Genomic DNA, 16,280 nt, shown 5'->3' on the forward strand with positions numbered 1-16,280 from the left:
TATTTCAAGTATACTACGTCATCGAGTGGCGCCGAAGGCCTGTTTAAATGCATGTTAAATTCCCAGCATTCTGCGCCACTCTATGACGTAGTATACTTGAAATAGTTGCTCTGCAGCATGTGTACTTGCGATTGAGAAACGGCTAGTGTGTCCGTTCACACGAGACCGCTCGACCCGCTGGAAACACTGTAGTACATATTCCGGGCCTGTAAGTGGCGCTGTACTTCCGCCACAAAATACACCAAAAGCAGCGAAGAAGACCCTCAAGCATGGTTGCCATGGTTGCCCTTCTGTGTATGCCCTGCGGTGGTTTTAGCAACATGTAGTTCATGTAATTCTCCATGTCCACTTGTTGCTGATGGTTGTGGTAGAGGAGCTGTAGATTTTGCACTAACATCTGTAGCATGGTCAGTAGAAGTAGCATGACCATGCTACAGCAGTGAGCAGCAGAGGTGGGGCTATGGTTTCATCGTTATCAGGAAATGATCGTATAGGGCAGTGGTTCTCAAACTTTTCTGTCATTCCCCACTTTGAACAGGTGGGCCGTTTCAAGCCCCACCTGTTCCTCATCGCTCCAATAAAATGGTAGGCCAAGCTTAACATTTTCAAATGTAGGGATGGGTACCGAGCCCCGGTATTAAACGGGCCCCGGGGCTGAATTATTAAAGACCGTGGTACCGTTAAGCTCTGACGTTAGCGGTCTTTTTTATCGGTACTGGAGACATGTAAAATATATGTCATATGTATTATTGCTACATAAACATTATATTGCAGTTTTAGTGTCGTTAACTCCGTTTCTAACATGCAAAAAGACTGCAAAATGCGTCTATGATTATTTTTAGTATTTTCGATCTCTCTCCCGTCTGTGTGCGAGGGGGCGGGGCAGTTTACAAACACGCAGTTTACACACACACAGCTGCTACATGCAGCAACACACACACACACACACACACACACACACACACACACACACACACACACACACACACACACACACACACACACACACACCACACACAGCACACACACACACACACACACACACACACACACACACACACACACACACACGGAGGAGATGGCGGAGAGAACGCGCTCCGAGGTGTGGTTAAACTTGACCTGTCTCAATGCTCGTTACCTAAAGTGCAATAACAGTTTAGCGTAAGGGCGGTAACACGAGCAATTTGTCTAAACATTTAGCAAAAGTGCACCACATTCAGACGGAGAAATGCACCGGGTTCGACTGTCTTTCTAGTAGCTCTGTAGCTCTGTCCACGAGTAACGTTTCCACGTCAGGTGTTATGTATGCTAGCAGCAACACACGGAGTTAACTCAATTATACAAACATGGGTTAATGATTAGAGGAAACTCAGTTATTTATTTTGTTAAAGTTTCAGCTATTCTGTTTACAGTTCTGTCATCACATTATTTAATACGATTTGTTAAAACGTTGTTGTTTCTTTTGATGTGAAATATTATGTATTTAATTAAAATAAAAAGCAATGTTAGTTTTGTTCACAATTTGTTTAGTTAGTTTACCGTATTTTTTTCTCCAAAAGAACCGATAAGAGTACCGTTAAAAGACCGGACCGATAAGCGGTATCGATAAAAGTAGTAGTACCGTTAAAACCTTAACGATACCCATCCCTAGTCAAATGTATCGTTCTATAACAGGGGTATCCAACCTTTTTTAGGATGAGAGCTACTTTCAAAAAATAAAACAAGTCGTGAGCTACTTTTACTCCTCTTTTTTTGCAGTGTATATATTCAGCACATTTTAACATTATTATATGCTTACCTTTAACCTTTGTGTGCTGTTTGGGTCTGTGGGACCCGTTTTCAATGTTTACTAAACATGTATGCAATTTAATTATTTGAACCTGCTTTATTTGGGGGTGGACCTCACCTCCTCTAGGGGGGGTCCGGGGCATGCACCCCCGGGAAGAGATTTTTTAAAATGTTGAAGTGAAATGCCTCAATCTGGTGCACTTCGAGCACAAAATGAATTTATGGATACAGCTCTCAACACTCATATGAAAGGGAGCTGTATAATTTTCAATAATCCAAACATCTTTCGAATATGATCACAACCAATAAAAAATTATCTTATGTTACCTAGTTAGCATTCTTTCTTTTGATGTATGCATATTTTACTAATCACTCCCCTTTTAAACTATTTTTTTTTTTTTTACTGTCCTATAGTAGGCTACACATTGGAATGATTTCTTACTTTATTTTTTACACCTAGGCTATTAAATAGATAAAGGTGTGCTATCTCTCTCTCTCTCTCTCTCTCTCTCTCTCTCTCTCTCTCTCTCTCTCTCTCTCTCTCTCTCTCTGTTTCGCTCGCTCACAGAGGGTGTGTGCTTCTCCGTGGCGATGACGGCTTGCGTTAAAAAATTATAATAAACATAGGCCTATTTGTAAAGTGGGGGGACACAAACGGGTTTTCGAAAAGTGTCACGGTATAAACTCCTTATGAAGTGGTGAGGTGCCGCTCCACATTGCTTTTCTTCCCGACTGCAACGCTGTTGTGTGTGTGAGCGTTTCACATGTGTGTATGAGAGAGTTTTACATATGTCTGTAAATAATTTTGGTTTCAGTTGTGTGTGTGTGAGCAGGCTCGGATTGGCCATCGGGAGATTCGGGACTTTTCCCGGTGGGCCGCTGCCTTTGGTGGGCCGCTGGCTCTGACATAGGTGGGCCGTGGACTTTCACAGCGCCGCTGTGCCAGTACCGCACCCGCTGCCGCAAACACCCGCCGTTGCTAGGCTCCGGTGGATCCGGCGCTGTGAAAGTCCACCGCCATTGCGAGTCTCCGGCTGTAACAGTCTACTAACGCCCGCGAGGACCCAGGTTCGATTCCGGGCCTGAGGTCCAAAACATTTATTAAAAAAAAACAAAAAAACTCATCTCTCCACCAGTGGGGCACGCCCCACACTTTGAGAAAACGCTGGGTATAGGGCGTACACACTGAGCCGTGTGGCCCCCCAGAGCTTTCCGTTTGCAGATCTATCCACCTTGGGACCCGTTTCCGTGGTTCCGTTACGGCCTTGTGTGAACGAACGGGCTATACGCGAGAGAAAAGTTGCAGATACAACCCGTTTCGTTCTTGTGTAAACAGCACATCAATCACAATTCACTGTCACAATGGTTAGGGTTAGGAACGGGTTGGGGGGAAGGGTTAGGGTTACATTGAAACATGACAGCCAAAATAAATGTCAGTACTAGGCTACATTTTAGACAATCTTGGAACTAATCAGCTGTCGGTTTGACAATGTTTTATACTTTGGGGATAACAGGTTATATTTGAGCAGTCTGGTGAAGCTAGCTGACCTCCAGATGCCCCACATTCTCTCCCTGCTCCAGGCATTGTTTACAGTTCAATTAGAAATTTGAGTCATGAGACTGGAGTTGTTGCTGGGCAGACAATGTCTATGACCGGATCCTTTTATCTTTCAATGCAGAAAAAGAGTTTAGAAAAAGGCTAATTAAAAGCTAAATAGTCCTCAGTTGATAGTGTTCAAGATTATACTTTGGCCAATGAGTTCAGCCTTTTTTGCTCTCCACGATCATACGTGACCACAAAGCCTGTTGTCAACAGATTCTGCATTCAGATGTAGATATCTGTTTTTAGAGATTCAAATGTACAATTTGTTATATTCTCATTTGACCACACATATGTTTTCACTGGGTGTGCAATTTGAAACTCCTGCACAATAAGATACATTTCAGTTCTGTATGGAGTATACCTTTGTGACATTTGTGTATGTTATTGGTCCCCAAGATTCAAGATTCAAAGACTTTATTGTCATATGCTCAGTAGCTAGAGTGTAGAAATGGCTAGACAAATCTCCTCCAACATTGCAACATAGTTATATAGGACATAAAATCATAAAACAAATAAAAAAATTAAAATATTGCAAAAACAAACAGTAGAATGATTAGAATAAAATAGTGAGAAATAGTGAGACCAATATGAAAGTAATGCAGTTGAAGAAAAGGTTTATGTTTCTGCGTTGACTAAAAACACTGCCAGTAGACAGCACTATAATAATTCAACCATTTATTTTGTAAGGTTTAAGTTTTATGTAAATTATATCATTGTTTTTTTCTAGAATGAAAGAGAACAGATCATGACGACCAACTTGTGGCTGTTTCAGGTACAATACGTTTTCTAGCGTGCCCAGTGCACACACACAGTGTTCAACATACAGTATGTGGGTGACTCTGTCAGTGACATAATTTATTAACACTATCTCTGCAGGAGTGGAATGATTATAGGCTAAGATGGGACCCAGAGAAGTACGAAGGCATCAAGAAACTGAGAATACCATCCAAACACATCTGGCTTCCGGATATAGTGCTTTACAACAAGTAAGTATGTGCACGTCATCCAACGAAAGAGGAAACCAGTTTATTTGTTCATCTAGTTATATTATGTTGTTCTAAAACCAGTTGAATGGAAAAGTAAATATAACATTTTCAGCCTGTGTGCATTTGTGTGTGGCGGCCTCTTATTAATGGATTACAGTATGGTATTAGTGGATTTACAGTATATCATTAAGAGGTTTTCCAAAATTGCCATCGGCCGTTAAAAGCAGAAAATCTGCAGCCAAAATAAGCCTGTTTTTCTATAGGGATTTTGTAATTAAATGTTCAGCATTCTCTCTCTTCTAAGCCTAGTCTGTTTTTAATTTTTTTTGCTGAGGTGAAGGGGATTATGAATTGCTTAATCAACGTCTGCTTTTAGACAATCATGGGGGAGAGTGTGGGTTTGTTGATTATTATTATTGCAATGAAGCGAAAATAGATTTTCCTGGTCTCCGGAAAAATATCGTCCCCATACAACAGAACAGCATTATCAATTACATTACATTACATTACATTGCATTTAGCTGACGCTTTTGTCCAAAGCGACTTACAATAAGTACATTCGACCAGGAAGACACAACCTTGAAGAAAACAGAATCATATAAGTACATCAGGTTTCATAGAGCTAAACATTTCAAGTGCTACTCAACTGGCTTTAGGTAATCCAGTCCTTTATTAGTATAAAAGTGCTTCGTTAATCGTTCTAACGCTCGAAGTGGAGTCGAAAGAGATGAGTTTTCAGTTTGCGCCGGAAGATGTGCATTAGAATTACGCTTCTAGGGAAATGTATTTTGCCCCAAATAGGTTTGTATTTGTGATTTTATTTATCACATATAAGCTTTGATTCAAAGTCTGCGGAAGTTTGTATTGTGCCACAGACTCATCCCTCCTCGGCACTGCACCAAGCGCCTCGGACAATCCTTTGTGCCTGTAGCCATCAGGCTGCACAACAAGGGGTCACAATGTGACTCAATTACTGGACATAAATACACACTGTTTCCACACATTCATGTAATTATATCTAATATGTATATAGTTTAATTTTAATTCATTTCTTACTTCATTTCTTATATTGGGTCATATGACCCAATATGTATATATGCTCATTTTCATTCATTTGTTATTTCATAGTTTGTCATGATTTTTATTTGTATCTTTGATTTGATCTTTACCTGTGTGAATCTGTGCTGTCCTGTTTTTAATCCTTACCTTGTTGCTGTTCGAACTACTGAATTTCCCCACGGTTATTAATAAAGGTCCATCTTACTCAGCCTAGCCAACTATTTTTGTACTTTTGTTTCATTTTCATTGTTATGAATGTGATTGAAACTGCTACCGTAATCCGGGAGAAAGAACATCACCCTTGAAGCGTTAAAGATAATGCCCATTGAGCACTTTTCCATTGAAAATAGATGCAGTAGTGGTATAACGTCTCTAATTAGACGCTTGCATTAAGACAATATTTCACCAGGATTTGCCTTTTTTTTTCTTCTTTTACATTGCGCTATTGATAGCATACCATCATCTTCGAGCCTTAATAAGAAACCACATCCATATTTCTCATCCAGTATTGCAAATCCTGTAATTTTTTTGAAAGTCACTGTTACTTTATTGACAGTTAGCTGACTTGAAATAGTTCATATTTAAGTGCTGCACTTAAAGTCTGATTTCACACACTCTAATCTTACATCTTCCCACAACCTCTTACAGTGTTGACGGTGTGTACGAAGTGTCCTTCTATTGCAACGCTGTGGTCTCCAACACAGGAGACATCTTCTGGCTTCCGCCCGCCATCTACAAGTCGGCCTGCGCCATCGAGGTGCAGAACTTCCCCTTCGACCAGCAGAACTGCACTCTCAAGTTCCGCTCGTGGACCTACGACCACACGGAGCTGGACCTGAGCCTCACGAGCGACTTCGCCAGCCGGGACGACTTCACGCCAAGCGGGGAGTGGGACATTGTCTCACTCCCGGCGCGCAAAAACGAGGATCCCAATGACATCACCTACCTGGATATAACCTATGATTTTGTGATCAAGAGGAAGCCGCTGTTTTACACCATTAATCTGATCATCCCGTGTGTGCTGATCACGTCTCTGGCTATCCTGGTGTTCTACCTGCCGTCTGATTGTAGGGAGAAGAACACGCTGTGCATCTCAGTGCTGCTGGCCCTCACTGTGTTCTTGCTGCTGATATCAAAGATAGTGCCACCCACCTCTCTTGCAGTGCCACTCATAGGTAAGTCATATTTGCGTGTGTCTGTGTGCAACTATATATAGTTAGGGGTTTGAACTAAAGATGCATTATTGGATATGTAAAGGGTGCCTATTATGCTTGTTGGGGGTTTCCCTTCCCTGTAGTGTGTTGCATAGGGTTTTGTGCATGTTAATGGTCTGCAAAGGCTAAAATCCCACATTTCCCAAAGTCTCTCTCCCACACACACATTACATTACATTGCATTTAGCTGACGCTTTTATCCAAAGCGACTTACAATAAGTGCATTCGACCAGGAAGATACAAACTTGAAGAAAACAGAATCATATAAGTACATCAGGTTTCATAGAGCCATAACATTTAAAGTGCTACTCAACTGGCTTTAGATAAGCCAGTCCTTTATTAGTATATAAGTGCTTTGTTAGTAATTCTTTGTTAGTAATTCTATCGCTCGAAGTGGAGTCGAAAGAGATGGGTTTTCAGTCTGCGCCGAAAGATGTGTAAGCTATCTGCTGTCCTGATGTCAATGGGGAGCTCATTCCACCATTTTGGAGCCAGGATAGCAAACCGACGTGTTTTTGCTGATGGGAACTTGGGTCCCCCTCGCAGTGAGGGTGCAGCGAGCTGTTTGGCCGATGCAGAGCGGAGTGCACGTGCTGGGGTGTAGAGTTTAACCATGTCCTTGGATGTAGGAAGGGCCAGATCCATTGGTACGCAAGTACCAGTGTCTTGAAGTGGATTCTAGCAGTTACTGGAAGCCAGTGAAGCGAGCGGAGGAGCGGCGTGGTGTGGGAACATTTTGGAAGGTTGAAGACCAGACGAGCAGAGGTCGGATGGCACAAGCAGGTAGACCAGCCAGGAGGGAGTTGCAGTAGTCTAGGCGTGAGATGACGAGAGCCTGGGCCAGCATTTGCGTCGTTTTCTGGATCAGGAGGGGACGTATCCTTCTGATGTTGTAAAGAGTGTCAAGAGCGGGTTGTAGCAGCGATGTTTGCAGTGAAGGACAGTTTGTTATCTAGGGTCACACCCAGATTCCTTGCAGTCTGAGTCGGGGAAACAACAGAGGTGCCGATGTTGATTGTTAGGTCAAGAGTGGGACAATCTTTTCCTGGAAGAAAAAGCAGTTCAATCTTATCAAGGTTGAGGTGGTGAGCAGACATTCACTGAGAGATGTCAGCTAGACAAGCAGAAATGCATGCAACAACCTGGGTCTCGGGGAAAGGACAGAATTAATTGGGTGTCGTCAGTAGGGTTGGGTATCGTTTGAATTTCCACGATTCTGATTCCGATTCCGATTCCGATTCTACTTTTCGATTCCGGTTCTTAACGGTTCTCAATTCCGATTCTTTGAGGGGCAGGGTAAAAAAATGATACATGCTTCTTCCACCAAAAAAATTACATTTATTCGAGAAACTTTTACACAGGTTAGTTTACAGTAATATTCACATTAATCAGTCTGTTTATATTCACTGCTATGTAACTGTAACCTGAGAACCACTGAAGCTACAACAGTGCAACAGTCCAACTTTTAAAGGAAAACCCCCCCCCCCCCCCCCATTTAAAAACAGGTCTTGTTGAGAAAAACAAGCATATCTGCCTTCTCAGGCATACCTGGAAGAAATGTTTGAACATTTTAAAGTAAAATGCTTCAATCTGGTGCACTTTAAGCAGAATTACTAGAGACTAGATCTAGGGGGTACAACTCTAAACACCCATATGAAAAAGATCGGTTTACATTTTAATAATCAAATAAGTATGTGAACATAACCAGTAACCTACCACAGCCAATAACAAATACATGTAATGTATTTTATTTTTGTTGTTCATTCATATCTTATTTTACTATTTTATTTATGCATATTTTTTTATCTTTCCAGTTTAAAACAATATGTCTGGTTTACTGTCCTATAGTATACATTGGAATTATTTCAAACCTGTTTTATCCCAATAATTATAAAGGAGTGCCTTGGAAATATGTGTTTACATAAATTGTGATCAAAACGTTTGAGACCCACTCAGATAACTTAGACTAAAATGAACTATCTAAACACTCAGAGTTCTTTACCTCACTGAGCTGTAGTTATCAGCCTCAGTCTGACTGGAGAGGACTCTCCCTCCACATCATTGTAGAAACATCTTCTTCTTCTTCCGTTAGAGCAGCTAGCACCAAATGCTAATAACAACAGCGCCCTCCCTTTCTCCCTCGCTCACTCGCACTTTGGCTGTGAGCTGCGGGTGCCAGATAAGCCAACATCCCCCATTTTCATCACTTACAGCGCCCATCGTACAGAGCAAATGAAAAGTGTAACCGGGATGAAAAGGGTGTTACATTTACTTAATTATGAATGTTGTTACATCAAGGCCGAAAATTAGGATGAGCACCAACGGTCAAAACTTTTTTTTTTCCTCCCAGAGCTGTCAGCGCGGCGCCTCCACAGATCTGGCGCCCTAGGCGAACATCTATAACACCAGTGCGATGGGCCGGCCCTGGTCTCAGGTTACGCTGTAGGAAGTGTAGGTACAACGCTACATTTCCCGCCCCGCCGCAGTCATACAGTAGGCTACAGAGAGCGGCGAGAAACATTTCCTCAGGCATCGAAAAGCGGAACCAAAATTCACATGTCTAAATGATGCCGTTGGAATCGAAATGTTGGAACCGGTTCCGAACCGGAACCGGTTCTCGGTACCCAACCCTAGTCGTCAGCATTGCAGTGGTATGAAAAACCATGCGGGCTAATGACAGATCCGAGCAAGTTTATGTACAAGCAGAAGAGGAGGGGACCAAGAACAGAGCCCTGAGGGACCCCTGTAGTTAATTGACAAGGCTCGGACTCTGACCCTCTCCAAGTTACCCTGTAGGTACGGTCTTTGAGGTATGAGGTGAGGAGGGAAAGTGCAGAGCCTGAAACTCCAAATTCTTGGAGAGTGCGAAGGAGGATCTGATGACAGGTCCAGAACAATGATGACAGAGGAGAGGGAGGCTGCTTTAGCCGTGTGCAGTTCCTCAGAGACAGCGAGGAGGGCAGTTTCTGTTGAGTGACCTGCCTTGAAACCAGACTGGTACAGATCCAGAAGGTTGTTCTGATGGAGATAACAGGAGAGTTGTTTAAAGACAGTGCGTTCAAGTGTTTTAGACAGGAACGGGAGGAGAGAGACAGGCCTGTAGTTTATAACATCGGACGGGTTGAGAGTGGGTTTCTTTAGGAGAGGGTTTACTCTTGCCTCCTTGAGACTGTTTGGAAAGTGACCAGAAGTTAGAGAAGTGTTATCAGAATATCAGGAGCGATAGTCTGAAGGAGGTTTGAAGGGATAGGGTCCAGAGGACAGGTGGTAGGACGGGCAGAGCTAATGAGGTTAAGAACCTCACTTGGAGAGAGAGGGGAAAAGGAGGTTAGTGTGTGGGTGATAGGTGGGTCTGGTGACCCAGTGGTGAGTAAAGGTGAGTCAGAAAAAGAAGAGCGAATATCATCAACCTTTTTTTCAAAGTTAACAAAGTCGCTTGACAGAAGGAAGGAGGGGGAAGGGGCTTTGGGGGGGTCCAGGAGGGTGGAGAAGATGGAAAATAGTTTTTTGGGATTGGAATAGTAAGATTGGAAGTAAGTTTGAAATCATTCCAATGTATACTATAGGACAGTAAACCAGACATATCGTTTTAAACTGGAGAGATAAAAAAATATGCATAATAAAATAGTAAAATAAGATATGAATGAACAACAAAAATACAATAAGTTACATGTATTTGTTATTGGCTATGGTAGGTTACTGGTTATGTTCACATACTTATTTGATTATTAAAATGTAAACCGATCTTTTTCATATGGGTGTTTAGAGTTGTACCCCCTAGATCTAGTCTCTAGTAATTCTGCTTAAAGTGCACCAGATTGAAGCATTTTACTTTAAAATGTTCAAACATTTCTTCCCGGTATCCCTGAGAAGGCAGATATGCTTGTTTTTCTCAACAAGAACTGTTCTTTAAAAGTTGGACTGTTGCACTGTTGTAGCTTCAGTGGTTCTCAGGTTACAGTTACATAGCAGTGAATATAAAAAGACTGATTAATGTGAATATTACTGTAAACTAACCTGTGTAAAAGTTTCTCGAATAAAGGTAATTTTTTTGGTGGAAGAAGCAATTTATAATTTTTTTACCCTGCCCCTCAAAGAATCGGAATTGAGAACCGTTAACAACCAGAATCGAAAAGTAGAATCGGAATCAGAATCGTGGAAATTCAAACGATACCCAACCCTACTGATAGGTTAGGAGGGTCGTCATGGTGTTTGGATTTCCACCGTTTCCGCTCAGCTGCCCTAAGGATGGTTCTATTAGCACGTAGTACGTCATTTAGCCAGCGAGCAGGAGGGAACTGACGAGCCTGCCAAGATTTGAGAGGACAGAGAGAGTCCAGAGAGGATGAGAGAATCAAGAGGAGAGTTTCTGCAGCAGAGTTTGGAGGCAGGAGTTGGAACGAGTCAGAGGAAGGGAGGGCTGAGAGCACCGATGAAGCAAAGGTAGAGGGGAAGAGGGGAAGAGGGAACAAAGGTTACGGCGGACAGGTGCAGAATGAGAAGAGATTAGTTTGTAATGTTTGGAAAGGGGTAGAGAGAATGAAATGAAAAAGTGATCGGATGTGTGAACCGGGTTTACAGAGAGGTTAGAAGTAGTGCAGTTCCTTGAGAATATGAGATCAAGGACATTGCCAGCTTTATGAGTTGGTGGGGATGGAGACAGTGAGAAAGCAAAGGTGGTCAAAAGAGATAGTTCAGCTATCTTCCCTGTCTGGAGGTTGAAGTCTCCGAGAAGTACAGTGGGAGGGCCAGTTTCAGGGATGTGTGAGAGGTGATTATCTAATTCCTCTAAGAAGTCCCCCAAGGCGCCCGGTGGACGGTAGAGAACAACAATGGTTAATTGTATAGGATGGGTTACAGTAACGGCATGGAATTCAAAGGTGGAAGGAGTGAAGTTAGGTAGCTTGAAGAGGGAAAAGCTCCATTTGGGAGAGAGCACACACACTCTGCCTGTGACACCTCGTTTGGACTTCATTGTTTACTGCGGGGACATAGTGACATCACTATGTCACACTTGCACTTCTATTGGCTGGCACTCCAACATATTTTATCTTATATGCTAAGGGGCGGGACATGTACACATCTCGGAGCGGTTAACCAATCACAACAGGTTTCAGACAGAGGGTATATGTCCTCTTTAATAAATTGGAGAAAACTCAAACCAAACCTATAATATGACCAGATCACAGCTAGGTTTGTATACAGTTTGAAATGAACACATCACACACAAGTAACACTGTTAAAGACTGCTAAGACCAGAACCAAACATTTTAAACATATCCTTCTGTCAAATGTTGCTCCACTGATCCCAGGTAAGAAATATTTTTGGCTGATTTTGGTTGCCTCTGCATAGAGCTAGAAGGCCTAAAGACTGCCAAAGTACAAAATGTCAAACTAACACTTTTTTTAATGTATTATCATAAAGAAAACACTTCTGCAAAGGTCCTTACAAACAATTATTTCAGTTGAGTCTGAAAAAACTGCAAGTACGACGAGTTAAGCGACAGACCTTTATTCATTATTATTACCCCTCAAGTATATCTGATATATAGCTATTGATACTATTTGCTGTTAAAGAAAACTGACATTAGAAATCTTAAAGGGCATAGTCCCTCCTTTTCTGATAAGCTGTGAAACAGACAATGACAACTTGAAGCGATAGAACTATTAACAAAGCACTTATACTAATAAAGGACTGGCTTATCTAAAGCCAATTGAGTAGCACTTGAAATGTTTTTGCTCTATGAAACCTGATGTACTTATATGATTCTGTTTTCTTCAAGTTTGTATTTTGTTGGTCGAACGCACTTATTGTAAGTCGCTTTGGATAAAAGCGTCAGCTAAATGCAATGTAATGTAACTTCACAGCAATCAAATAAATACGAGTAGAAGCCTTTACAATTGCTCAGTAAATATTAACAGTGTTGATGTTACAATTGGAGCCTCAGAGCAGCAAATGGGTCATTGTGAAAATGTTCTGTTGTTGCAATGATATAATTAGTGGCCTCATACAGACAGACCTTTTTGACACTAAATGATATACAATATAGGCCTTATTCATTTGTTCATGTTGGCATCTTGTCTTTCTCTCTCTAAGGTAAATACTTGATGTTCACCATGGTGCTGGTCACTTTCTCTATTGTGACCACCGTCTGTAACCTCAATGTGCATCACCGCTCCCCATCAACCCACCACATGCCAGAGTGGGTCAAACATTTATTCTTAATCCGCCTCCCCGACATCCTCTTCATGAGGCGTCCAGGCTCTTCCAACAAATTTGATAAACTTCGCAAGAAGTACGCCACCAACCAGACTAACCGTCGGGAAAAACCAATTCCCAAAGCAGCACAGGCAAGAGGCAGTATTCCAAACGTCAGACTTGGAGGGGTTCGAACAGATGCAGAATCTTTCTTCTACGTGAATGAGGACTTGGCAAACAAGTTTTGCTGGAAGGTGGACGACGTCCCAGATGGGGGTAGTGGGTTTTCAGACTTCCAGAAGCCCTTGGCTTCTCAGTGGGATGCAGATGTGGAGGAGGCAGTGGATGGAGTGAGATACATCGCCGAACACATGAGGACAGAAGATGACGATGACAGGGTGAGGAGATAAAGCTGTGGTTAAAAGAAACATATGAAGGATGATGAACAGGAAGAGATAGGATCAAAGGATGAAAGGAAAGGAAGACAGAATTCATTATTTGAAAGAAATAGGGAAGAAAGGACATATAGAACAGATAATAGAGATGGGTGATGACAAAGATGCAACAGGGAGGAACATTTGTACAAAAAATGAAGATGTTGTCAGTGCCAGATAAGAAGACAAGGAGCACACCATGTCTTAAATCATTCAGTGTTTGCTTTTTGCCCTTCTGTGACATTATTTCAACCTCTCAATTATTTATTTTTCTCTTCTGAAAACCTCAGAAAACCCTTAAACACAAACTGACTGTCTAACCCTAACCCCAGAAATGTGGCTCCAGGCTTCTAAACCAAACTCCCACATTTAATAAATATTACAAAAAAATGTTGCAGCTGTAATGCTCATTGCAAATTCTTCATCAAGCTGCCTCCTTTCCTATCGTCTGCAGTCCGTTTAAAACTATTCCCCAATATGCATTAGGTTTCCTAGAGGCTTCCGTACTTGCATTATCCGGAATGTTACCAACTATTATTTGTTTTAATCAAGTTAACAGTCATTTGTTAGATGCCTGTAATATCGTCCTATCGACTTAGCGCATGTGTTGTTGTTATTGTAATTATTTGCCATAAGCTGACATTGATGTATTTTATGTCCAGAGTTAAGCTGCATGTTAGCGAAACACATCTTAGACCTTTGTCGTTTTAACTTTATATTAAGGGTAAAATATTTGATTAATCTGATTTCTGGATTTTAAGTTTTTATTGGAACATAACAACGAGGCGGAAGCGATACCATTGGCGTCAATCAACGCTCAAAGTGTTCCCCAAGCAATGTGCTCAAAGTTTAAATTATTTAAACTTTGACATCATTTTCTGCTGACCTTTGGATGCAAAACCATCATATGACAGCTGTATGGAATGGTGCAAGCTAGCAGGGAACGTAACCATGGATGTATAATAAGAACTGGATACAGCGTGGAAGGCGGGGCCTCATTCATTCCTATGAGAGCTGCTCATTGGCACACAAAGATAAAATGGGCCAATTTTTGAGAGAGCGAAACGTCACAGATTACCCGTCCTGCCTGAGAAGTACCTGTATGTGCGCTCATAGAGCATGCACAACTTTAACCACACCCCCCAAAAGGCTCGTTCACATTAAGCACGTCAATTTGCGTACACGTAACAGCACCGCGCGTTCATGACAGCATGGTACTGGATTTGTTATGATGGATTTGATATTAACGAGGCGGCCGCGGCAGTTAGCAACTAGCGGCTAGCTAGTAATTATGCTAAGTTACACATCAATCGTTATGTACTTTGATATTATGCTGATAACAGGATCTAGTGATATCCAAGCAACAGAGCTTCATTTAGCATGATACTTGTGTGGATTGTACATGAAACCACTTGGTAATATATAAAAATGTATGTATTTTGAAGCCTGTTATGATCAATTGTGAGTTAAATCTTATCTAAAAAGTAAAGCTGATGATGGATTACTACTGTGGTGGAGTTAAAATAACAATAGCCTATTTCTCTTTGAAATGTGATGGAGTAAAAGGATAGTAACTGTGACTAATCATGTTAAGTACCCCACAAGTACAAAAACGTATAATACTTGAAGGAAAAGTGTAAAATGTTACCATAAATACCAATATTACACACTACAACACAGACTATAACACTCCTTTTTGTTAAATACCAACCATGTGTATATATATATATGCCGCTAAAACTGTGTAATATACCAAGCTGCTAAATCCTCCAAACTGTTACAGTCTGAACACGTAACATGAACGTGCCGGGCAGCGCGGTCCCGTGGGTTAGATGCGCGTTCATAATGCCGAGGAAAATAACTCTCAGAATAACGTTATTAGCACATTTTACAACTTGAGGACCGAATGTTTTTAATAAGGGCTATACAAACGTTCATACTGGGTAGTTTATTTAGTTTAAGAATAATTATCCAACGATTTACAGACCACTTTTTCCCAATGTAAGTCAATGGGAAAAGTGTTTCCCGGGCCCAGCAACCTAACGGAAGTGTAGTACTGGCCGGCACATGACGTAAAATACATGACACTTTTCTCTGTGCGCGGCAAAACAAAGCTCGCCAAAATGGCTTATCACCAATCTGGCAGTATTTTAAGGTGTCCGAAAAATACAGTAAATAGCGGTATATATATAGAAATTGTTATTGATTGGGATAAACCCCTTGAGATGCACCATCTCGTTTTCAAGGGGGTCCCGACAATAGCAACAACTTACAGACATACATAAACAAAAAGACAAAATGCAAAACATGACACACAAGACAAACCACATACAGTCCTGTTAAGTAAAATTCAAAGCAATGCATACAATCATTACAATTTGAGACAGTCGAAGCAAATCAGTTTCAATCAATATCAGGTATGCAACGTGTGTGAAGCAGAAATCCTGCAGCTCCACCCGCTGTGACGGACCGGTGAGCGGAAGCAAAAACACACACTAACGGCCCGTCTACACTACAGGCGTCAAAAAATGCGTTCAACGCTTCGCCCATTCATTTGAATGGGGTGACGTAGGATATTTTCAAACTTCGCCGAACTGCATTGTGGGTAGCATGGCAAGGCGTTGCAAGCATCGCGAGCGTCTATCGGCGTCAAAAGTTCGGCTCGATGCTTGCTCGAAGCTGGGCGTCAGCCAATGAAATCCCGTTTATGCAAATCTGCCAGGTCAACAAGCGCTAGCCAATCAAACCGCGTGTATGCTGGGAGAGACTACGCAGGTCATGTCCTCATATTCAAAAAAATGGAGGGGAAAATTCATTATAGCGGTAGTGAATCACCCGTGCTGTATGATCAGTCTCTGTTCATCTAACCGGGATACAAACCGGAGGGAGCGAGGCATGGAGGGAGGTGGCAGAGACAGTGGGGTGAAACTGGTAGGTTTTCGCCTGTTTGGGGATTTTCTATCCAGTTTCCTTCGTTTTTAAAAACTATTGCTTTTG

The 16,280-nt window shown here is 41.8% G+C and overlaps 1 protein-coding gene across 1 annotated transcript in view; it reads left to right on the forward strand.

Annotated features, from left to right (window-relative positions):
• The window catches only part of LOC117537316 (neuronal acetylcholine receptor subunit beta-2-like), a 35,731-nt gene that overhangs the window by 17,840 nt on the left and 1,611 nt on the right, over window positions 1–16,280 (forward strand). Inside the window, 6 exon segments of the mRNA XM_034202500.1 lie at window positions 4,119–4,163; window positions 4,268–4,377; window positions 6,085–6,611; window positions 12,748–12,965; window positions 12,968–13,018; window positions 13,020–13,249. Coding sequence (XP_034058391.1) covers window positions 4,119–4,163; window positions 4,268–4,377; window positions 6,085–6,611; window positions 12,748–12,965; window positions 12,968–13,018; window positions 13,020–13,249 — 1,181 coding nt within the window.

The sequence above is a fragment of the Gymnodraco acuticeps genome, unplaced genomic scaffold, assembly GCF_902827175.1.
Source record: "Gymnodraco acuticeps unplaced genomic scaffold, fGymAcu1.1, whole genome shotgun sequence".
Taxonomy (NCBI): Eukaryota; Metazoa; Chordata; class Actinopteri; order Perciformes; family Bathydraconidae; genus Gymnodraco; species Gymnodraco acuticeps.